This window comes from Diaphorina citri, unplaced genomic scaffold (assembly GCF_000475195.1).
Source record: "Diaphorina citri unplaced genomic scaffold, Diaci psyllid genome assembly version 1.1 scaffold1913, whole genome shotgun sequence".
Classification (NCBI taxonomy): domain Eukaryota; kingdom Metazoa; phylum Arthropoda; class Insecta; order Hemiptera; family Psyllidae; genus Diaphorina; species Diaphorina citri.
In genome coordinates this window covers 1-25495 of record NW_007379339.1, presented here as the reverse complement: position 1 = coordinate 25495, position 25495 = coordinate 1, and the positions used below count along the sequence as shown (strand labels likewise).

The 25495-nt window shown below is 39.2% G+C and overlaps 2 protein-coding genes and 1 long non-coding RNA gene across 3 annotated transcripts; 1 reads left to right on the top strand and 2 right to left on the bottom strand.

Moving 5' to 3' along the window:
• Positions 1 to 515: 515 nt before the first annotated feature.
• Positions 516 to 1349, bottom strand: LOC113470894. The gene is made up of 2 exons (XR_003393791.1): positions 1167 to 1349; positions 516 to 1022 (listed from the first exon to the last, which is right to left on the bottom strand). It is a non-coding gene; the product is annotated as an uncharacterized LOC113470894 (long non-coding RNA).
• A 255-nt stretch (positions 1350 to 1604) lies between these two features.
• LOC103517628 (bifunctional 3'-phosphoadenosine 5'-phosphosulfate synthase-like) lies at positions 1605 to 21773 on the bottom strand. The gene is made up of 10 exons (XM_026829653.1): positions 21728 to 21773; positions 15485 to 15488; positions 13593 to 13783; positions 11122 to 11390; positions 9694 to 9868; positions 9192 to 9332; positions 7440 to 7615; positions 6201 to 6455; positions 4336 to 4554; positions 1605 to 2222 (listed from the first exon to the last, which is right to left on the bottom strand). Exons 3-10 carry the CDS (start codon positions 13735 to 13737, stop codon positions 2055 to 2057), a joined length of 1548 nt encoding a protein of 515 aa, XP_026685454.1. The 5' UTR covers positions 13738 to 13783; positions 15485 to 15488; positions 21728 to 21773; the 3' UTR covers positions 1605 to 2054.
• LOC103517627 (adenylyl-sulfate kinase-like) lies at positions 14496 to 25484 on the top strand (the record flags this gene model as incomplete). Its single annotated transcript, XM_026829651.1, has 5 exons — positions 14496 to 14555; positions 19582 to 19779; positions 20784 to 20976; positions 22738 to 22893; positions 25263 to 25484. Coding segments are annotated over exons 1-5 (829 nt in total), but the record flags the coding sequence as incomplete, so codon positions are not given.
• Between the last annotated feature and the right edge of the window lie 11 nt (positions 25485 to 25495).

Genomic DNA, 25495 nt, shown 5'->3' with positions numbered 1-25495 from the left:
ATTATACTTACATCAGTACGGGAAGAATGAGGTTTGAGATCGTCACTAGACAGAGAGGATCTTGTTGAGTCTTTTGAAGAAGATCGACGGAAAAAATCCAGTTTCTTCAGCATGATAATAGAGAGTGTAAGAAATTTAATTCTAAACTTACTTTGATTACATCCAAATAAATTGGTAGAACTTTCGATTTTTTTTTAATTTATGTCATTCCGAATTCAATGGAATAAGTTTTTGTCAACTTGTTTGAAGTACACACTTACGCACTATACGGAACGGATAAAAATTAAAAATAAATTTGATAGGTTCAGGACCTATGAAAAAAAAAGGTTACCTACCGCGAGGTATTTCGTGAAATCACGCACGTGAAAGTCCAGCGTAAATCGTCCGGTACCTACCGATTTAGTATAGCGACAAAACTAAATCTATTCCGAAACCTTTCCCAGCTGGAGGACTACCCATGTGTTTTTAATGTCTCTGGCAGACAGGCTGGTACTGTTTCAGCTTAACGTCCTCCAGCGGGACGTTAGTGTAATAAATATGAAAAATACAGAATGTTTGGAAAGAGAACAAATTTCATTTTACATTTCGCTGGAAACTCACAGCAAGACTGACCAAATCTGACTCCAAATAACTGGCTACATTACACTTAGCTTGGAGGCGTTGTAATGATTGTAAAACATTTTTAAATTTGTTTAAAATAAAGTTATTTCATCTAAATATCTCGGGTCGGGATTAGGCTAAGGGCTCCGCTGTGGACACCTACTTAGGAATGAAACATGATTTCATACAATGGAATAATAAATAAAATAACACCAAGATAATAACTAAACTTATGAAACAAAAAATTAATAAAAAGTCAAAAATAATAAAAATATGTACAAGAAATACTCGGAATACAAAATGGACAGAAATACACATTGTATGCCTGGGGCCAATAAACTTAATGTTAACCCAACTAGATTAATGGGGGGCCAAATCTGAGTTTATGCTTGGGTTAAGTTAAACCGATTTTATCAATTTACCTATCAATACTCGGAATACAAAATGGACAGAAATACACATTGTATGCCTGGGGCCAATAAACTTAATGTTAACCCAACTAGATTAATGGGGGGGCAAATCTGAGTTTATACTTGGGTTAAGTTAAACCGATTTTATCAATTTACCTATTTGGTTTGAAACTTTATCGGTTTCCCTTGAACTAAGTTTAAATTCGGTCGGATATCGGTTTAACGTAAACTAAAAGCACTCGCTTGTCCTGCAAATGAGCAATCTGATGGGTTAACTTTAAATTTTAGATTCGGGTTAAGCCATTAGATTGATTAAACCCGTGGGATTAAACATCTGGATATCGGTAACGTAAACTAAAAGCACTCGCTTGTCCTGCCAATGAGCAATCTGATGGGTTAACTTTAAATTTTAGATTCGGGTTAACCCATTAGATTGATTAAACCAGTTAGATTAAAAATTGGGATATCGGTAACGTAAACTAAAAGCACTCGCTTGTCCTGCCAATGAGCAATCTGATGGGTTAACTTTAAATTTTAGATTCGGGTTAATCCATTAGATTGATTAAACCAGTTAGATTAAAAATCTCAAAATGTGGCCCCGAGCAGTAACAATCACTTTGAAAAAATTATTGCGGAAAAATTGTGCAGTTCTAATGAACTATATGGTAAAATACACCTATACTTAAAGGGAAATATATTGCACCCTCCCTCGGTAAAAAGGGGAGCATGAATGGCTTCTAGATCACTGAAGTTAAGTAACGTTGTGCGTGGATGGTATCTGGACGGGTGACCGTCTGGGATAACATGAGCTGCTGGTTGTTTCGGGATGTTCTCAGACTCGTGAGGACAATATTGGATAGAGTCAAAAATTCGACCCCGCTGGGAATCGAACCCGGGACTGGCTCGTCCTGAACCGCAGTCAACCATCGTGAGGACTTGGACTTCTTCTTCTCAAGCAGAGAGAACCCTTTAAAACCACCACCTAGCTAGGCTGGTTATGGTTAGCTGTTCTTCTCCCTGTTTATAGTCGCTCAGTCAGCGTTCTTACTTGGTAGGGTTATAGAACTCGGCTAATATGTTCCACGCATCCGGAGCCATAAACCCGGGGGGCGGGGTTTCGCCGGAGCGTGCATAGTTGCGCATCTTAGTGCCGGATATGAACGCAAACTCACTGGCGCGCGCCGGATCGAAGAACTCCATGCGCGCATTCACCTGAAAAAATAAACGTAAATTGTAGTTTTTTTTCTTTCTGATTTTGTTGATTTGATAGAAGGAACAATTCCCAAGGTCTTATCGTCCGGCAAATCGAAGAGAAGAAAGAAAGGATATGAGAAAGCCAGCCGTTCCGAGAACAAATCTTATCCCTTCAGGATGAAATCCACCCCAGGCGGAAATCTCGAAACAACTGCACACAGCTTTAAAAGAAAAGATAATGCGCGCATTCACCTGAAAAAATAAACGTAAATTGAAGTTTTTTTTTTTTTTCTTTCTGATTTTGTTGATTTGATAGAAGGAACAATTCCGAAGGTCTTATCGTCCGGCAAATCGAAGAGAAGAAAGAAAGGATATGAGAAAGCCAGCCGTTCCGAGAACAAATTTAATCCCTTCAGGATGAAATCCACCCCAGGCGGAAATCTCGAAACAACTGCACACAGCTTTAGACAGCTCAATTGTTTATTGAGATCGGATAGAATGTTTTGAGAAATAAAATAAAAAATCCTAATCTTACATTAAGATTATAGCGGCAATATGGTAAGTGAGCTCAGGCCAGGGGCTACAGAGAGGATCCGGGCCGCATGAGTAGGATCGTAGAGGTTAATATTATAGCGCCGCAGGCGAATATTTTCCTAAATAACCGGGAAACTTACCGTGTTAAAAGGGTAGAGGTTAATTTCGCCAGCTAGACCTTCCAATGCAGGCTAACTAGGTTGGCACTATTTCTCGTAATTTTGACTTGTTTCTTAGTTTGTTTTTGATTAGGTAGGTAAGTACTATTTTATTTTAGACACTTTTTTCTACTATGTAATTGAAATAATTAAGAATATTACAGCGCCGCAGGCGAATCTTTTCCAGATAATAACCGCATAACTTACCGTGTTATAGGCGGCCACTTTGAACGGCAATATGGTAAGTGAGCTGAGGCCAGGGGCAACGGATAGCACGCGGGCCCCATAGTAGTAGAGGTTAATATTATAGCGCCAAATTTTGACTTGTTTCTTAGTTTGTTTTTGATTAGGTAGGTAAGTACTATTTTATTTTAGACACTTTTTTCTACTATGTAATTGAAATTAATTAAGAATATTATAGCGCCGCAGGCGAATCTTTTCCAAATAATAACCGCATAACTTACCGTGTTATAAGCGGCCACTTTGAACGGCAATATGGTAAGTGAGCTGAGGCCAGGGGCAACAGAGAGTACCCGGGCCGCATGAGTAGGATCGTAGAGGTTAAAATTATAGCGCCGCAGGCGACTATTTTCCTAAATAACCGGATAACTTACCGTGTTATAAGCGGCCACTTTGAACGGCAATATGGTAAGTGAGCTGAGGCCAGGGGCAACAGAGTACCCGGGACCAATGACTAGGCTGTTAATATTATAGCGCTGCAGGCGAATATTTTCCTAAATAACCGGGAAACTTACCGTATTAAAAGGGTAGAGCTAGGTTAATTTCGCCAGCTAGACCTTCCAATGCAGGCTAACTAGGTTGGCACTATTTCTCGTAATTTTGACTTGTTTCTTAGTTTGTTTTTGATTAGGTAGGTAAGTACTACTTGATTTCAGACACTTTTTTCTACTATATAATTGAAATTAATTAAGAATATTATAGCGCCGCAGGCGAATCTTTTCCAGATAATAACCGCATAACTTACCGTGTTATAGGCGGCCACTTTGAACGGCAATATGGTAAGTGAGCTGAGGCCAGGAGCAACAGATAGCACGCGGGCCCCATAGTAATAGAGGTTAATATTATGGCGCCACAGGCGAATATTTTCCTAAATAATAATTTCCCTTAAATTTCCCCTTGTGTTAATTTATTTTTCATTATTTCTCAACAATTTTTTTTTTTTTCGTCATTTATTTCTCCTTATTGAAGTTGAATTTGGATATTACAGCGCCGCAGGGGAATATTTTCCTAAATAACCGGATAACTTACCGTGTTATAAGCGGAGTGGATAACTTACCGTGTTATATATTTATAAGCTTAAACTGTAGGTATTATTATCATGTGTATAATCTGTTATTGTAAACATGTTGTAAACTGTGAATTTGTTAAAATTGCAAATAAATAAATATAAAAAAAAATAAGCGGAGTGGATAACTTACCGTGTTATAAGCGGCCACTTTGAACGGCAATATGGTAAGTGAGCTGAGGCCAGGAGCAACAGATAGCACGCGGGCCCCATGAGTAGGCTCGTAGAGGTCTCGGGACGGGGTCGGATCGGGATGGGGGACACCGGCAGGGTCGCGGCCCACGATGTAGAAGTTGGCGCCTGCATTGCGACGCGCCTTGGCGTGCCATTGCACCTGGAAACCGGATGGTAATGATTATTTGGCCCTGATTGATTCAGGTGGGTAAAAAATAATAATGGAGCTGAATTATAATATGTAACAGGGTGTCTACCAAAATGGAAAAATAAAATTCCCTGACTTTTCTCGGTTTTCCAGTCCATTTTTTCCAAATTTCCAGTCTACCAAAAAGCCAAAACAAAACAAAAAAAAAGAAAAAAAAAACTGGTTTTTGGGGGATTTTTTTCACATTTTCTCACACAAATGAGCTCTGATCTTGAAATTTGTCGCGATGACCTATGAACTTAAAGCGAGAAAGTTTTAGATAACACTTGAGTCGTTATTTTAAAACCGGTTTTAACGTCACCTATGTTAAGCAAGGCCAATAAATGGATGGGAGACTTAAAGGAATAAAGGGAGAACAGGCTCTAGTCTTGATTTTAAAACATTACATGAAAGTAAAATCGAAAAATCAAATCAAGAATGATAATAAACTGAATATTAAACAAATTAGGTAGGTACATAGGTACTGATTTTCTCTAATCACGATCGAATAAACTACGGGCTAAAAAATTCCCGGAGGGACGGACCCAGCTTGTTGTGTAAGAAAACGATCCATCAATATAAATTTCCCAGTTATGGTGCTAGCCCTATTGACGGAAGAACATGGTAAAATGAAGAATTTAAGAGGCCCTGGTGGATGGATTGATCTCAAACTTGTATCAAAGTACCAAATTTTTCAAAGCTTTTGATATGACGGATCAAAAGCAGGGGGTTTTCATTTAAGATTTCAAAGTTGGCCAAACACACTGAGAAAAAAACCAGGGTGCCGGCAGGCTAATCGGGTGACTGGGTTCCGGCCATTTTACCGCTTTTTGGCGGTTTTCGGTGTAATTTAACAATATCTCGGGAACAGTATGAGCTAGAGACTTGAAATTTGGTATGTAGTTTACAAATATGTTAAGGGTGCAACTAAAAACGTTTGGTTGAGATAGGTGCTGCGGTTGGCGGTATATTGACCGCTTTTTGGCGGTTTTCGACCTTTTTTTTTATGCGGTTTTCAGCTATACCGACTAAACGGTTAGAGATATTGTAAAAGTTTGGCTATAGGAACAAGAACACCCAAAATAAGCATCATTCAATAGGATGAGGAAAGTCGTGTGATGTTCACACCAGATTTTTTAGCATTGTTGTGGATATCACATCATTACTGAATGCCTCCTTTGCAATCAATAGATAAATAATCTTTTTACAATGGTAATGCCGCCAGTGGTCGCTCCTCGATTTAAGTAGCTACTCAATACAAGCACAAAATCGGAAGAAATATGACCCTATCGGGAATCGAATTGCGATACACCCTCCGCCACGGAAGTTCATATAAATAAATGAACTAAAGAATAAAAAAAAAAAAAATAAAAAAAAATAAAAAAAAAAATGGGTATTACAGAATTACTTAGTGCCCCGTTTACTATTACATAATTCTTATCTATTCGTATCATAAATTTACACTGGTAATGACAACCATAATGACTACTCGACTAGACTAAACGGTTAGAGATACATAATGGTAAAAGGTAGCGTAAAATAATACTCAAATAAGCATCATTCAATAGGATAAGGAAAGTCGTGTGATGTTCACACCAGATTTTTTAAATACATAAAAAAAGGCGTTTTTTGTGCACTTTTCCAAACAAACGAAATACTTCCTTACCTCCCAAGGGATGTAACAACAGGACTGGATTCTTATATCCTTTAGCTTCAAGTTTCTTCCTCGTATCTTGCATAAGTAGAGCGTGCCCATTGTGTATTGGGTTCCTCAGTTGAAACGCAAACACAGCATCCGCGCCTAGCTCTCTGAATTTAGCCCGGAGTTGATTAGGGCTCAGTCTGTAGTCATCTAGCCCGTCTGACCAGAGGATTTTACGTAGGGCTTTCACCTGGAGGCAGAAATTAAGATATATATTAAAATGGGGCACAGTCAGGCCATATTTTCTTGTATTGATTCATTTTGAAAACATTTTACAATACTCAAATAAGCATCATTCAATAGGATAAGGAAAGTCGTGTGATGTTCACACCAGATTTTTTAAATACATAAAAAAGGCGTTTTTTTTGTGCACTTTTCCAACCAACCGAAACACTTCCTTACCTCCCAAGGGATGTAACAGCAGGACTGGATTCTTATATCCTTTAGCTTCGAGTTTCTTCCTCGTATCTTGCATGAGTAGAGCGTGTCCATTGTGTATTGGGTTCCTGAGTTGAAACGCAAACACAGCATCCGCGCCTAGCTCTCTGAATTTGGCCCGGAGTTGATTAGGATAGAGCGTGTCCATTGTGTATTGGGTTCCTGAGTTGAAACGCAAACACAGCATCCGCGCCTAGCTCTCTGAATTTGGCCCGAAGTTGATTAGGACTCAGTCTGTAGTCATCCAGCCCGTCCGACCAGAGGATTTTACGTAGGGCTTTCACCTGGAGGCAGAAATTAAGATATATATTAAAATGGGCCACAGTAAGGCCATATTTTCTTGTATTGATTCATTTTGAAAACATTTTACAATACAGAGATCTTCTCCTAAGCTGAAAAATAATAATAAAGTATTATAATAATCAAATAAATCAATGTCTGTAAGCGCTAGGTTACGTTTGATTCCCGCCTCGGGCGAACTTCATCATATACAGATGTTCGTTTTTGGAACGGCTGGCTTTCTCCTATCCTGTCTTCCTTATTTCTTCGATTTCGGGACGATAAGACCTCCGTTGTTACAGTTCCCTCCATCATTTTTTTTATCGTTATTATTCTTTTTTTATCATTATTTTTTTTTATCATTATTAATTTTATCATTTTTTTTTAATCATTATTAATTTCATTTATTTATTTTTTAAGCACCATTTTTAGGAGGAATAAAATTCCATGTACATACCTCGCCCCCCACCAGCCAGTCGCCACTAGCATTGATATGTTTAATATAGGGATGTCCGGGGTGGGTAGTGCCGAACTGACGGGCTATCCGTTCTTCTTTACGGTGGACGTAGAATTCAGGCGAGTAGAGGATAGCCACTGGTGTCGAATTGTGATACAGCGCGATCTCCTTGTTACCTGGGAATCAAATGAAACAAACCATCAGCCTTAAAAATTTGTGGCAAAGGGGTAGTGCCGAACTGACGGGCTATCCGTTCTTCTTTACGGTGGACGTAGAATTCAGGCGAGTAGAGGATAGCCACTGGTGTCGAATTTTGATACAGCGCGATCTCCTTGTTACCTGGGAATCAAATAAGACAAAATAATGTAGGTACATAAATATATGTTTTTTTTTCTAACCCAGAGCCGAACTTTTTTTCGTTTTATGTTTCTCAACTTTAAGCGCTTTTAACTCCGGAAAATTTTTGTTTTCCAACAAATAGACTAATAATGGTGGGATTTGGTGGGATTAACTCATAAAAGCCGAACTTTTTTTTTCGTTTGGTCTTGCTGAAATTTAAACGCTTCTAACTCCGGACCGGTACTCAGTAAATATGTCAAATATAATGGTGAAAATGGTAGGAAATATTGTTTTCTAACAATCTAACTAATAGACAGATCCCAGATGTCCTCTGACGTGGAGCGACTGAGTGTCGAAAAAGGGAGAGAAGGGTTTGGTCAAGTTTGGTGCTACTTTAATGTAGGCCTCGGCTCTCATGGGATAAGACTGTTAAGAGATAAATATTCCCGTTGGGGCTATAATAATGTGGTCCAGAAAATTTCTCTGGCCACCCGAAGGGACAATTGCTCGAGCATCATGAGCACGTTGCCCTCTGGAATGATGCTAGATAAAGTATGTTAAATGCATAAAATGTCGTAAAAATTTATTTAATTTTTTATTCATGAAGTTTCCATTTATTAGTTTTTCGGTATCTCTCAATTAAATGAAAATTCAACAAATGGTATACCCATCCGTAAAAGCCGGAGCTTGTGCCACGGATGGGGAGTTCATTAAATATAATAATTTATAGTTTTATCGTCAGATCCCTCTAATTCCAATTGCTTTTACCTTCTAATCTTTCTTTGTCTTCTCCAGTAACAGCTAATACAATGGCCACAGATTGATTTACATGGCTATCCAGGGTGTTTAAAAATTGCCGCCGGGACAGCTATCTCACGTCGTCCGAGCTCATCCTAGCCCGGTACATAAACACACCGTTAGACTAAAAACACCTATCAACACAGTTTTTTTTTCTAGCTAATAGGACTGAAAAGTCCCTTTACCCCAGCAGTCTAAACAAGGTCTCGTATATTTAATGGGTTAAAGAATAATACATACAATTAACAATTCAGTAAAAAGACCTTGCCTAACTAGAAAAAAAAGGGTAAATGTAAATTAATAGGTGGTAGTAGAGAATGACAATAAAATAAAATACAACAGGTAAAGATAGGTAGTAGTAGAGACATTGTGAAAGTAATTGTGATAAGGAAAATAGAAAAGTTACTGTAAGATTAAACAATAATTATTGTATCAAGCGTGCCGGGAGGAGCGCGAACGTCAAGAGTTCGCGTTTGAAGTGCCTACCGGCCTATACAAAATATCTTGAGAACGGTTAGTCGTAGAGCGATGAAATGTTTTATGCTTTTCCAGGGACATGCCTTGACAATTTTATTTCTTGAAAATTGGACGCTCACAAATTTAAATTAATCTTACCTTCCAATCTCTGTTTATCTTCTCCAGTAACAGCTAATACAATGGCCACAGATTGATTTACATGGCTATCCAGAGTGTTGAAGTGAATCGTCTTCAGAAACTCGTCTTCCCTCATGAATCCTTTCAGTGGACTCGACCACCCTGTAAAAGAAGAAAAAAATCATTGATAAATGGTCATGGTGCTAATTTCCTACAGGGAAATACATAAAAAAAAGTACCTACCTAGTTGTCCATGTTGAAAAAAAGAGATTGGATTGAATTTGCTTTAAAAAATAGTTTAGCATGTTTAGGCCCCTCAGCATAGTTTTAGTGCAAGTAAACTTTATCCCTCTCGTTCTCGGAACGGCTGGCTTTCTCATCTTGTCCTCCTTCTCTCTTCGCTTTTGGAACGATTAGACCTCCATTGTTACAGTTCCCTCTGTCAAACCTCTTTAATAATTAAGGTTTGTCAGTGTGAAGGGGGGCCCTTTAAGCTCGGAAGGGCCTAGTTCATGAATCTTACCTTCAGCTATAACCTGAACCCATTGTAAATCTATCACTCCAATATCCAGTCTAGGTAACGCCTCTACATAAGCATCATTATGACTAACATATTGCTCTTCTATGATGTCATTCTGTACAGTGTTGCCGTCATCGATAATGTTGTTGTTGATCGTGAGCGGTGTTGCCACGTTGGCCTGGAACAAGGAGAAATAGAGGATTATGCATTTGGGTTTAAAAAGAAATTCGATCCGTATGGGTAATAATATTAAACAAGCTGGGTCCGTCCCTCCGGGAATTTTTTAGCCCGTAGTTTATTCGATCGTGGGTAAAGAAAATCAGTACCTATGTACCTACCTAATTTGTTGCCCGTAGTTTATTCGATCGTGATTAAAGAAAATCAGTACCTATGTACCTACCTAATTTGTTTAATATTCAGTTTATTATTATTCTTGACTTGATTTTTCGATTTTACTTTCATGTAATGATTTAAAATCAAGACTAGAGCCCGTTCTCCCTTTATTCCCAATATAATGTTTAAGTCACCCACCCACATTTATTGGCCTTCCTCGGCGTAGCTTAACATAGGTAACGCTAAAACCGGTCTTAAATGATCGACTGAAGTGTCAAAAAGCTTTCTCGCTTTGAGTTCATAGGTCGTCGCGACAAATTTCGAGATCAGAGCTCATTTGTGTGAGAAAATGTGAAAAAATCCCCCAAAAACCAATTTTTTTGGCTTTATGGTTTTCTGGACAAAATTTGCACCACCATTTTCCTGTTCCTGGTAAAAAGACCTTTAATTTGATATATAGGTCGACCAGGTTTGGATAAGTCCTTCTATGGGAACAGACAGAGTGACAGACAGACAGACGACACGGAAGCGAATACAATAGTCCGTCCCTTATACCTTTTTATTACTATTGTAATAATAAAGGAAGGACGGACTAAAAATAGGAGGTCGATCGATCCCTACGCAAAAAGTTGCGGAAAATTCAAAACTTCGAAAAAAGAAAAAAATAAAAATCTTTAAAGGTGGAAAATTCATTTTTTATTTGCCTTTCGGATGAAAAAGTTCAAACAATCGTGACGTCACGTCAGCTTGGTTGGTAGCGCGACTGGCTTAAAAGCGCTAGGCCGCGGGTTCGATTCCCGCCCGGGGCGGATTTTATCCGGAACGGATAATGTTCGTTCTCGGAACGGCTGGCTCTCTCCTATCCTGTCTTCCTTCTCTCTTCGATTTCGGGACGATAAGACCTCAGCAGTTACAGTTCCCTCTATCAAACCCAACAACAACTTACCTGTCTGGCTGGTATAAGTCCTTTGACGGCAATCAAATCCAGTACACTGTTGGCACATTTCTCCACAGGAACATTAACAGTTTCCTGGTCTGGATACTCACCTATCTGGCCGGGAATATTCTTGTCTAGCCGGGAATATTGTACTCTCTTACCTGTCTGGCTGGTATAAGTCCTTTGGCGGCAATCATATCCAGTACACTGTTGGCACATTTCTCCACAGGAACATTGACAGTTTCTAGAATCAGGTCTGGATTCTTTGGAGCCTCGTATGGTTGTGATACACCCGTGAATGACTTTATTTTGCCTGCAAATGAGAGATAAGGTTTAAACAACATCTTTAATTGGGCAACTATAAACAGGAAGGACCTGGTCTGGCTAGGAGACTTTAAACAGGGAGGCAGAATACCAGCATGAAATTTTCCTTGTTAAAGAAATAGCAAAGGTCGAGTTTGAATTGAAGGGCATCCACTCTTGAAAATTTGTAGCCAAAACTAAATGTCAGCCCAAAGCAATCGCCGAAGGGCTGACTTAGAGGTTGACGATAAACGCCGACCCCGTCTGAATTTGGGAAAGGCGAAGGAGGGGTAGAGAATTCCAAAGCCTTAATAATGCCTATGAATTTACACCAGCAGTAAGGTACCTACTACTATTATTGTGGTCAAATTCTCAAACAATGTTCAGGACAAAATTCTTACCCAATGATGTTACTATGGTATTTTAAACTCGGGAATGACCCGAACTTACTAAAACTTACACAATGATGTTATTATGGTATTTTTTCACTCGGAAACCACCCGAACTTACTAAAACTTACCCAAAGATATTACTATGGTGTTTTTCACTCAGAAATAACCCAAACTCACCAAACCTTACCAAATGATGTTACTATGCCTATTGCCTTTGTTGCGCTACGCTCATACGTCATATTATGCTAAGTTTCTGCAAAAACTCTCGAGATAGAGCGATCAGTGTGTGAACTATGAAATGTGAACTGTGAATGAGTGAATGGATCTTGTTCTTATAATATAAGATGTATGTACTTCTTCCTATTGAAATTTTACTAAATTATGTACTCCATGCTGACCATGCTATTGAGCTTGTACTGCATATTGAAATTATACTAAATGATGTATGTGCTTCATCCTATTGAAATTTTACGAAAACATGTACTCCGTGCTATTGAGCTTGTACTACATATTGAACTTATTCTAAATGATGTATGTACTTCATCCTATTGAAATTTTACGAAATCATGTACTCCATGCTATTGAGCTTGTACTACATATTGAACTTGTACTAAATGATGTATGTACTTCATCCTATTGAAATTTTACGAAATCGTTATACTAAACCATGTACTACAATTACTACATGCTATTGAAGTTTTACTAAGTCATGTACTTCATCCTATTGAACTTGTACTACATATTGAACTTATACTAAATTATGTATGTACTTCATCCTATTGAAATTTTACGAAATTATGTACTCCATGCTATTGAGCTTGTACGTACTACATATTGAAATTATGTACTTCTTCCTATTGAAGTTTTACTAAGTCATGTACTCCGTTAGTTATACTAAACCATGTACTACAATTACTACATGCTATTGAAGTTTTACTAAGTCATGTACTTCGTCCTATTGAACTTGTACTACATATTGAACTTATACTTAATTATGTATGTACTTCTTCCTATTGAAATTTTACGAAATTATGTACTCCATGCTATTGAGCTTGTACTGCATATTGAACTTATACTAAATTATGTATGTACTTCATCCTATTGAAATTTTACGAAATCATGTACTCCGTTCTATTGAAGCTGTGTACGAATCTTCATTACATTTTGAAGGTATACTCAAATCTACATTAGTGAAGGTCGGGAACTAATTACATTGTAGTTGTATCTCATGCCAGTGTGTTGTAGTAGTTTTATCTCATGCCACTTTGTAGTAATGTGGTAGTATCTTCCTTGGTCATAAACAAGAACTGGAAGAAGTTCAAGTACCAAGCCCTGCCACCTGCTAGCCTGTAATAGTGTAGTATGCATACACCTAGTATAGGAAATGCTATTCCTAGATTCCTACGCATAGTCTTTAGGAGTTACCGCCAAGTTAAAACTGGAACTTGCCAGTCTGGTTTAGTTAGCTTGGAGGGTAGCTTTGTGAGATTTTAGGCGCTAGGTTGCGGGTTCGATTCCTGCCCGGGGGCGGAAAAAAGATAGCAAGAGAAAGCCAGCCGTTTCAAGACCTAACTGCTAAGGTCCTATCGTCCGGAAAGTGAAGAGAGAAGGAAGAACCAGGATAGGAGAACGCTAGCTGTTTAGAAAACGAACCTTATCTATTTAGGGTAGGGTATAACATCCACCCCGGGTGGGATTCGAACCCGCGGCCTAGCGCTTACAAGGCAGACGCGCTACCAACTAAGCTAACTAGGCTGGCTTCCTATTTTGTTATTATTTAATGTTTCCCTTACCTGTAAACCACACTACGAACATCATCCCATCAGGACAAAATCCGCCCCGGGCGGGAATCGAACCCGCGGCCTAGCGCTTACAAGGCAGACGCGCTACCAACTTAGCTAACTAGGCTGGCTTCCTATTTTCTTTTTATTTAATGTTTCCCTTACCTGTAAACCACACGGTGCAGCCCTGACTCTTATTATTCCAAAGTTTCCGTCTCTTCTCTCTCGTCACGTGATGATACTGCAGAGGAACATCTTTAGCTTTGGGAGAATCACCACCAGCAGCGCTAGTGTTTGCCATGTTGCATGAATTGCCGCTTGGAATGTGTGCGAATAGGTTTGGCAACCTGGGGAAAAAAAGGAAAGGAATTGAACTCTCTGTACCAAGAATTTTATGAAATATTTTACTCAATAGGGGAAAGGAAAAACAGATCGCTTTTTTTTTGTTTTACAATATTTTTGTTTTGCACCACCACCAGCGCTAGTGTTTGCCATGTTGCATGAATTGCCGCTTGGAATGTGTGCGAATAGGTTTGGCAACCTGGGGAAAAAAAGAAAAGGAATTGAACCCTCTGTACCAAGAATTTTATGAAATACTAGCTGAATTCCGTCGCTTCGCTCCGGAATCCTGCTAGTTCATCCCGAGGTATGGCCAAACTTGTAGAAAATAATAAAAAATATGGTCGCGCTGCGCGCTCCCTATTAGCTGCATAGTTATCAAACTAAAAACATAAACTAAACTCAAAATGTTGGTCGAGAGCGGAACATTTCTCTCCCGCAGTCTCTGCACTGGCTATATTTCTTATGGAGATTTTAGCGATCAAAAATTGATCATATCTCAGGATTGGTTTAAATTTTAAAAAAAGCGATCTGTTTTTCCTTTCCCCTATTGATTTTAATTTGTTTTACCAAGTGTTGTGTATACCCTTAAAAGTTCTAACCTTTTAAATATTTTACATCCTTGTGGAGTTTTTATAGTTTCTTTTTTTGGGGGGGGGGATTTAGGATTATTTAAGCACAATTTTGTCGATTGTGGGAATCGAACTCGAGACCCTCTACATGGGAAACGAGTGCTTTACCTCTGTATCAACCGTGCCCCTTCATTATTGTTACCAACAGGTAATTGTGCTGAGTTAAGATTAATTATCATTCAAAATGTACAAATACTCTGGTGCTCTAATATCATAAGTGTACATTAACAAATATTCTGGTGCTCTAATATCAATCTAATATCATAAGTTAGTATGCAGATAACAATCTTTTAATATTAAGACTTTAGATACCAATCTATGAATATTAAGATTTTAGATGCCAATCTTTCTTATAAGGCAAAGTCCAAGATCAAATTGGTGTCGACTATCGATACTTAAGAAGAACCTTGCATTGTCTTCGAATGGGACTGACATGGCCAAATATGAACCCCTACGAAATGACTTGTACATAATACAACCATTAAGGATTGTACATATGTAATTTCATAGCAATCTTTTAATGTTAAGACTTCAGATACCAATCTATGAATATTAAGATTTAGATGCCAATCTTTCTTATAAGGCAAAGTCCAAGATCAAATTGGTATCGACTATCGATACTTAAGAAGAACCTTGTATTGTCTTCGGATAGGACTGACATGGCCAAATATGAACCCCTACGAAATGACTTGTACATAATACAAACATTAAGGATTGTACATATGTAATTCTAACATAATAAATGATACCTACATAATACCAACATTATTAGGACTGGCATGGTCAAATATCTCTACATAAAATCGTTGTACATAGTACATACCAATACCAACATTATGGATTGGACAAGAATCAAACCTATGCAAATGATCGACCATTTAAATATTAGACGTACAAATTCCAATGGACACTTGAAGGTTGGGCAGGATGTTTGTTTCAGGGGCAGGCAGGGGGCGTGTTTCAATTTGGTCAAGGTCCGAAAAGAAAGGGAGTGTTATTGGGTTGAAAAATCTGGTGTGAACATCACACGACTTTCCTTATCCTATTGAATGATACTTATTTGAGTGTTCTTTTAACCTAACTTTTACAATATCTCTAACCGGGCACTCCTCTTTCTCTAATATTACTTCTGCTTCACTGCATTGGCGGCGTGCCATCAATTTATTTTTAAAGCATTGCAAGGTAGGTGGCACGCCGCCAATGCAGTGAAGCAGAAGTGAGATTAGATGAAAGAGGAGTGCAATGAGGGGAAAGAGAGGTAGGTGGCACGCCGCCAATGCAGTGAAGCAGAAGTGAGATTAGATGAAAGAGGAGTGCAATGAGGGGAAAGAGAGGTAGGTGGCACGCCGCCAATGCAGTGAAGCAGAAGTGAGATTAGATGAAAGAGGAGTGCAATGAGGGGAAAGAGAGGTAGGTGGCACGCCGCCAATGCAGTGAAGCAGAAGTGAGATTAGATGAAAGAGGAGTGCAATGAGGGGAAAGAGAGGTAGGTGGCACGCCGCCAATGCAGTGAAGCAGAAGTGATATTAGAGGAAAGTGGAGTGCAATGAGGGGAAAGAAAGGTAGGTACTACGTGAAGTAGGAGGACACAGATTATGAAGTGAATAAAAGGCGGGGTACAAAATTGATTTCTAATCTTTTTTGGGGTGGGATGGAGTTTTGTTTATTTTTTGTGGCACTTGATTTATTTTGGGAGGAACGACTTGGCGGGGTCTTTTTTATGCCACGAAGTGGTATTTTTTGGGGGTTAAAGATTATGGAATAGTGAACTAGCTTCCTGACGCCCGATTCCTACCATCCGTTCAGGTCACACTTTAGTCTTAATACGGTAATACCAATAATTTTAACTTTTTTACTTTAAGCTGGCTGAGGGACTTTAAGGAGGGAGTATGCCAGCTTAGTCTGGCTGGGGGACATTAAACAGGGAGGATACCACAGCCTGAAATTTCCCTTGGTAAAGAAAGGGACAGGATTAGACCGAGGCGTTCTTTTCCATCCTTATTAGCTTGCAAGAACCCATTACTAATCAAGGCATCGCTTAATTCAAACACTTTTGGTGGATTTCACCAACGACTTAATGAGAGATTTAACTAATGGGAGAATTTTCAATGATAAAAAAAGGAGTTTTTCATGATCCAAACAGGAGTTTTTAAAAACTCCTCCTTTTTGGATCACTGAAAACTCTGTTTTGGATGATTAAAAACTCCTTCTTAGATTATTAAAACATCCTTTTGGATGATTAAAAATTCTCCCATTAATTAAATCTCTCATTAGGTCGTTGGTGAAATCCACTATTTATGTTTCCTGACTCTTCCTTCAAAAACACCGGTTGAATTCTTACTTGGCATTTCTAGCCTCACAATTTGTTTTTTCTTGGCGATATGCCACACGTTCCAGAATTTCCATATTTCCATTAGTCATTTATTGATGCTTATGGTTTTTTATGGACCTAGGACTATGCAATAAGTTAATAAATAACTCATCTTGGCAATAAAAGCAAGGTGTCATTTTAATCTATGCTCTACTGTAGCTGTATTTTATTATCGGAAACCCACCTCAGTGGTGTAGTGGTTAACGCGGTGGACTTTGGATCTGGAGGTTGGTGGTTCGAGTCCAAGTCAAGTCATGGAATTTATCTTGGTGTAATAATTGGGGAACACTATTTGTGACAAGCTTATATTATTATTTTATTTTTATTTATTTATTTATATTCTTGTACACAGAACAAAATAATGCATAGTACATTATCGGTCCTAATTTTGATTCCACCAAGGAGATATGAATTTCCAACTTCAACCCTGGCTGCCATTTAGCTGATACTTATCTCAAATAGGATAGAACTTGGAAATCTCAAGTAGAATAGAATTTAACTTGAAATAATTCTATTCTTTCTATTCTATTCTCTCCTATGATTAATCTATTCCGTGGTGACAGGTTTAATGTTAAGAGCAGTGGAGAATTGACAGCTACACTATCACTTGCACAATAACAGTCATGGGTGATAAATATAGCTAGAATACAGGGTGGCTCGAAAGTCTCGCAAGAAACTTCCAGGCCTTATTCCTGAGACTGACTGTAGAAATTTGTCAGTCAGCCTAGCTAGCTTGGAGGGTAGCGCGTCTGCCTTGTAAGCGCTGGGTCGCGGGTTCAATTTCCGCCCAGGGTGGATGTTATACCCTACCCTGAATAGATAAGGTTCGTTTTCTTAACAGCTAGCTTTCTCCTATCCTGGTTCTTCCTTCTCTCTTCACTTTCGGGACGATAGGACCTTAGCAGTTACAGTTCCCTCTGTCATTTTTCTTGACCAAGTCGGACCAAGCTACCAAACTAATTCGGTTGGTATTTTTATGCTTTAATGCTCGTCACTGGTAGTTTAAACTAGATTTCAGTTCTTTATGTCCCTCAGTAGTGGACTAGTGATGTAAATTGCCAATCAATCTTCATTCTTTATGTTCACCTCGTTTCATCTTCTTTTGTGTTAATGTCACTTGACGTACGGTTGTTTTAAATGACAGTGACGTCATTTGTTTCTTATTGTTGGGAGAACGGTTCAATTGTCATTCATCATTCACGGATACGGTCAGTCCAGTGGTCACACACCTGCAAAAGGTCCGGGGTTTGATGTCCATCATCGACAAAGAATTCGCTTTGAAAACACGGTTAACCCTGTGGTAACGCGCTTGTTTTGTCATGCAGAAGGAACCATGTGATGAGAGACATACTACGGGATGGGCATGCTACGACACAGACCACATGAGTCTAATGTAGCAGACTTATCATTGCTACGAAATAGAAACGGCGGTGAAACACTCATCTTGGGAAAAAAAACAACTCGTTTTTCGATTGCAAATATTTCAAAGGGTTACTTACTTTCTTGTTCTCATATTTGCCCAGCACCTAAATGGAAAGTATTGTGTCTCTTCTCGTCCATCTTACGAAAGACACACTGCTCATTTGTCACAAATTTCTTGACCCCGCCGGGAATCGAACCCGGGTCTCCCGCGTGCAAGGCGAGCGCAGTGACCACTACGCCATGGGAGCTGACCAGGAGCTAGAAAAAAAAAACTGTGTTGATAGGTGTTTTTAGTCTAAAACAGATTGGTGGATTTGGCGGTAAATCAAGAAACGTTATAAGTAAGCGCTATCTTTTGGAATTTCTGAAAACTACTTGGTCTCAACGTGTAGAATTACAAACACAGATAACACAAAAATCTCGAACGGACTTGGGCCATGTTATTTCGGCCGCGACGATATGTAAGAAGATGCAGTTGATAATTATAAGTCTTGGTTAGAGGCACGTGTGAGAAGATCACATTTTCCCATCTCAGTGTATATCCCTTACATTTTTCAGCGGGAAAATCAAAATTTCGAATTTCCCGCCAACTTTACACGCTTAAAGGCCGACAATGGCCTAGCTCAGCCCAGTACATAAACACAGCCTCAAACAGATTGGTGGATTTGGCGGTAAATCAAGAAACGTTATAAGTAAGCGCTCTCTTTTGGAATTTCTGAAAACTACTTGGTCTCAACGTGTAGAATTACAAACACAGATAACACGGAAATCTCGAACGGACTTAGGCCATGTTATTTCGGCCGCGACGATATTGTAAGAAGATGCAGTTGATAATTATAAGTCTTGGTTAGAGGCACGTGTGAGAAGATCACATTTTCCCCTCTCAGTGTATATCCCTTACATTTTTCAGCGGGACAATTTTCAAATCATTTAATAATGTGTAAATTCTGTAAATGTAGGTAGACCAAGAAAACTTCTTAGCCATGAAGACAAAATTCCATACCTCGGCTGGGATTGAACCCACGCCCTCCTGTTAAACCAGGCGAGCGTCTTGACCACTACACCACCAAGGCTATACAGTGACATCACATCCTATTATTTTCAGGTTTATTATTATTTTTCTTTCAAAGATAAGAGTTTCACTGCCGCGCCGTTTTTATTTCGTAGTAATCAAACAACCAAGAAAACTTCTTAGCCATGAAGACAAAATTCCATACCTCGGCTGGGATTGAACCCACGCCCTCCTGTTAAACCAGGCGAGCGTCTCGACCACTACGCCACCAAGGCTATACCGTGACATTACATCCTATTATTTTCAGGTTTATTATTATTTTTCTTTCAAAGATAAGAGTTTCACAGCCGCGGCGTTTTTATTTCGTAGCAATCAAACATCTGCTTACTGTTTCCAGGTCTATCCGGGGCGGGCAAAACCTCGATTAGTTTCCAGATAGAATCCTATCTGATAGCGCAGGGTATACCAGCGTATGCGTTGGACGGGGATAATCTACGCAATGGTATCAACGCGAACCTGGCCTTCAGTGAGGAGGATAGAAATGAGAATGTGCGGCGCGCTGCTGAGGTAAGTGATAATTGAAAACTACTTTTTTATACGAAGAAAAGTTCACGGAACATGGTGGAGAGGCTTTGTTCACAGTCGACCTCTGGAACGACTTGAGATTTTTTTTTCTTTAAAGCGCTTTAACTCTACGGACAGTAGGTCTTTCTGTAGGTCGGTCGACTTAAGGTTTGATGATATATTTAGGCAGCGTCCGAGTGGGTATCACACTAGGCTGGCACGCCGGAGGTCCTAGGTTCAATTCCCGGTGGGGTCGAAGTTTTTTCGGCCTTATGCTTGGAGTTCCGGGTGCACTCAGCCTCGTGAGGACAATTTAGTAGCTACTTTTATCGAGTAGCGACCAGTGGCTGCTTTACCAGTGTAATGAGATGATTGCATTACATATTAGGATCTAACACATTAACTGAGAAGTAGTTCACCGAAAAGAGTAGTTCTTTTTTTATAACTCACTCACTCACCCTTGATACATTTCTTCATATGGGCCTGAATTTCAATATGAATCATTAGTGGGACTAACTCACTCTCGACGCATCTCTAATCCATCCCTTTTCGCCTCCAAAATGTTTACATTGTTAGGATCTGGTTCACTGACTGAAATAGTTCACTGAAGTAAAAAGAGTAGTTCTTTTTTGTATAACTCTCTAATGGTGGATTTCACCAATGACTTAAGCAGAGATTTCACTAATGGGGGAATTTTCAATGATCTAATCAGGAGTTTTTTTTATCACTAAAAACTACTACATATTTGGATCATTTACACTCCTTTTTGGATTATTAAAAATTCTCCCATTAGTGAAATCTCTCATTAAGTCATCGATGAAATCCACCATAACTCTCGACACATTTCTAATTCTATCCCTTTCTCTTGCATGCAAAAACACCCTGCCCCGAGGCAAAAACTTTACACATAGGCCGTTGTTCTTCTGAAATTTTACTCGAATCTTCACGAAGTTGAAATCCACCATAACTCTCGACACGTTTCTAATTCTATCCCTTTCCCTCCCTAGTGTGCCAAAATGTTCGCAGAGTGCGGGTTCATCGCTCTGTGCAGTTTCGTATCTCCGACCGCGGCCGCCAGAGATCGCGCCCGTGAAATCCATCGCAATGCCAACCTGGAGTTCTTCGAGGTATTTGTCAACACGCCCGTGGAGATATGTGAACAGAGAGACGTGAAAGGGCACTATAAGAAGGCGAGAGAAGGTGAGTGAAAAGGCAAAACCAAGTGTTACTGTAGGAAAATTAAGAAATTTCCCGAATTGTACCTCGATGGTGGTAGTGTTCAAGTCTGGTAATCAGGAGGGCATGGGTTCAATCCCAGCCGAGATATGGAATTTTGTCCTGGACATTGTTTGAGAAGTTGACCACAATAATAGTAGTACCTTACTGGCTGGTGTAAATTCATAGGCATTATTAAGCCTTTGGAATTCTCTACCCCTCCTTCGCCTTTAAACAGGGAGGAGAAATTCTCTACCCCTCTCTCTCTCTTTCTCCCTCCCTTTCCCAAATTCAGACGGGGTCGACGTTTATCGTCAACCTCTAAGTCAGCCCTTCGGCGATTGCTTTGGGCTGACATTTAGTTTTGGCTACAAAATTTCAAGAGTGGATGCCCTTCAAACTCGACCTTTGCTATTTCTAGAAGAAAAAGAAAAATTCCGTTGGTCCTCATTTTTCCTGCTCTATGACTTTGAAACACCACCCAAGTAAGCGCAACTGATCCATTGAAACACGCCTCCTGACTGCCCCTGAAAGAAACATCCTGCCCAACCTTCAAGTGTCCATTGGAATTTGTACGTATAATATTTAAATGTCGATCATTTGCATAGGTTTGATTCTTGTCCAATCCATAATGTTGGTATGTACTATGTACAACGATTTTATGTAGAAATATTTGACCATGCCAGTCCTAATAATGTTGGTATTATGTAGGTATAATTTATTATGTTAGAATTACATATGTACAGTCCTTAATGTTTGTATTATGTACAAGTCATTTCGTAGGGGTTCATATTTGGCCATGTCACTCCTATGCAAAGACACTATACAAGGTTCTTCTTAAGTATCAATAGTCGATACCAATTTGATCTTGGACTTTGCCTTATAAGAAAGATTGGCATCTAAAATCTCAATATTCATAGATTGTTATATCTGAAGTCTTAATATTAAAAGATTGCTATCTGCATACTAACTTATGATATTAGAGTACCAGAGTATTTGTTAATGTACATTTTGAATGATAATTAATCTTAACTCAGCACAATTACCTGTTGATAACAATAATTAAGGGGCACGGTTGATACAGAGGTAAAGCACTCGTTTGCCATGTAGAGGGTCTCGAGTTCGATTCCTAAGAAATTTCCCGAATTGTACCTCGATGGTGGTAGTGTTCAAGTCTGGTAATCAGGAGGGCATGGGTTCAATCCCAGCCGAGGTATGAAATTTTGTCCTGAACATTGTTTGAGAAGTTGACCACAATAATAGTAGTACCTTACTGGCTGGTGTAAATTCATAGGCATTAAGCCTTTGAAATTCTCTACCCCTCCTTCGCCTTTCCCAAATTCAGACGGGGACGGCGTTTATCGTCAACCTCTTAAGTCAGCCCTTCGGCGATTGCTTTGGGCTGACATTTGGTTTTGGCTACAAAATTTCAAGTCTCTTACTCTGTCTCTTACTTTTACAATTTTAAACTATTTTGTATATTTGTATTTCTATATATTTTGTTTATTTCATTTTTATCTTGACCTGTGTAAACAATAACTTATATTGATATACATTAAATAAATATATTTGATTTGATTGGATTTGAAGAGTGGATACCCTTCAAACTCAACCTTTGCTATTTCTAGGAAAATTTCATGCTGGTATTCTGCCTCCCTGTTTAAAGTCTCCTAGCCAGACCAGGTCCTTCCTGTTTATAGTTGCCCAATTAAAGATGTTGTTTAAAACCTTATCTCTCATTTGCAGGCAAAATCAAGTCTTTCACGGGCGTATCACAACCATACGAGGCTCCTAAGAATCCAGACCTTATTCTGGAAACTGTAAATGTTCCTGTGGAGAAATGTGCCAATAGTGTACTGGATATGATTGCCGCTAAAGGACTTATACCAGCCAGACAGGTAAGTTGTTGTTGGGTTTGATAGAGGGAACTGTAACTGCTATGGTCTTATCGTCCCGAAATCGAAGAGAGAAGGAAGACAGGATAGGAGAGAGCCAGCCGTTCCGAGAACGAACCTTATTGGTTCAGGATAAAATCCGTCCCCGCGGCCTAGCGCTTTTAAGCCAGTCGCGCTACCAACCAAGCTGACGTGACGTCACGATTGTTTGAACTTTTTCGTCCGAAAGGTTCAAAAAAAAAAGAAGAAAATATTATTAAAGATCATGGAATAGTGAACGAGCTTCCTGACGCCCGATTCCTACCATCCGTTCAGGTCACACTTTAGTCTTAATACGGTGATAACAATAATTTTAACTTTTTTACTTTAAGCTGGCTGAGGGACTTTAAGCAGGGAGTATGCCAGCTGACTGGCTGGGGGACTTTAAACAGAGAGGATACCAGCCTGAAATTTCCCTTGCTAAAGAAAGAGGCAGGATTAGACCGAGGCGTTCTTTTCCATCCTTATTAGCTTGCAAGAACCCATTACTAATCAAGGCATCGCTTAATTCAAACACTTTATGTTTTCTGACTCTTCCTTCAAAAACACCAGTTGAATTCGTACTTGGCACATCTAGCCTCACAACTTGTCCCTCTGTCAACCTCTTAAAAAAAAAAAAAAAACAATTGTCTATAATTGAGCACCGTTTAATATTATGTCTTGTTAATAAAAATGATAATTACAAGCACTGTGGTTTAGGATGATGGTAAAAATGGCAATCACGATACAACTACAATCGTCATAATACAATGGAGGAGTTGCAATTGGGAAAATATTATTATTAAAAGGTCGATTCCTACGTAAAAAGTTGTGAAAAATCCGAATCTGAGGTCAAAACTCCAAAAAAGTAACTTCAAAAGGTCGAAAATTCAATTTTTAATTGTCGTTCTAATGAAAACAAGAGTTGTGATGTCAGATTTCAAACGCTTGCGCACAAACAAACGAAGCGGGAGTCATGAATTATGACGTCATCGCCTACGGGAGCGTATGCCGTGACGTAAAAGTTTACGATTTACCGATATTTTTTAAATCGATATATCTCGGTATCTAGAAGTCGTAGAAGAAAAAGAAAAAATCCGTTGGTCCTCATTTTTCCTGCTCTATGACTTTGAAACATCACCCAAGTAAGCGCAACTGTTCTATTGCAATTACAAGGAATATAAACAATGGCAATTACTAGGAATATAAAATGAATGAATTGTCACATTGTCACTAGAATAACAATGAGATGTGCATACATCAAGATTAATACTGCTGAATACAATCAAACATAATCAAATAGCGGGCTTTACGAGTAACTTAATCGGAGTTTTCACTAATGGGCTATTACCTATTAGTGTAATGGATAGGGAAATTTTGATCCCTCGAGTCTTAAAGTAGCCAGCCTAGTTAGCTTGGTTGGTAGCGTGTCTCCCTTGTAAGCGCTAGGCCGCGGGTTCGAATCCCACCCGGGGTGGATGTTATACCCTAAATAGATAAGGTTCGTTTTCTCAAGAGCTAGCTTTCTCCTATCCTGGTTCTTCCTTCTCTCTTCACTTTTGGAATGATAGGACTTTAGCAGTTAGGTCTTGAAACGGCTGGCTTTCTCTTGCTATCTTTTTTTCCGCCCCGGGCAGGGATCGAACCCACAACCTAGCGCCTAAAATCTCACAAAGCTACCCTCCAAGCTAACTAAACCAGGCTGGCAAGTTCCAGTTTTAACTTGGCAGTAACTCCCAAAGAGCTATGCGTAGGAATCTAGGAATAGCATTTCCTATACTAGGTGTATGTATACTACACTACTACAGGCTAGCAGGTGGCAGGGCTTGGTACTTGAACTTCTTCCAGTTCTTCTTTATAGAGGCGTTACCTAGACTGGATATTGGAGTGATAGATTTACAATGGGTTCAGGTTATAGCTGAAGGTAAGATTCATGAACTAGGCCCCCCTAATGTACTAGACTGGATATTGGAGTGATAGATTTACAATGGGTACAGGTTATAGCTGAAGGTAAGATTCATGAACTAGGCCCCTCCCAGCTTAAAGGGCCCCCCTTCACACTGACAAACCTTAATTATTATTAAAGAGGTTCGACAGAGGGAACTGTAACAACGGAGGTCTAATCGTTCCAAAATCGAAGAGAGAAGGAGAACAAGATAGGAGAAAGCCAGCCGTTCCAAGAACGAGAGGGATAAAGTTTACTTGCACAAAAACTATGCTAAACCATTTTTAAAGCAAATTTAATCAAATCTCTTTTTTTCAACATGGACAACTAGGTTGGTACTTTTTTTTATGTATTTCCCTGTAGGAAATTAGCACCATGACCATTTATCAATGATTTTTTTTCTTCTTTTACAGGGTGGTCGAGTCCACTGAAAGGATTCATGAGGGAAGACGAGTTTCTGAAGACGATTCACTTCAACACCCTGGACAGCAATGTGAATCAATCTGTGGCCATTGTATTAGCTGTTACTGGAGAAGATAAACAGAGATTGGAAGGTAAGAGAATGGATAGCAATGTGAATCAATCTGTGGCCATTGTATTAGCTGTTACTGGAGAAGATAAACAGAGATTGGAAGGTAAGAGAATG

Bases quoted from the DNA above. Each gene is read 5' to 3' on its own strand.
- LOC103517628 (XM_026829653.1), bottom strand. From the start codon at position 13,737: ATGGCAAACACTAGCGCTGCTGGTGGTGATTCTCCCAAAGCTAAAGAT. The intron at 9,333-9,693 runs GTAAGATTCATG...CTTCTTTTACAG, and splicing joins GGTTCAGGTTATAGCTGAAG to GGTGGTCGAGTCCACTGAAA. The intron at 2,223-4,335 runs GTAAGTTATCCA...TTATTTTTTCAG, and splicing joins AAGTGGCCGCTTATAACACG to GTGAATGCGCGCATGGAGTT.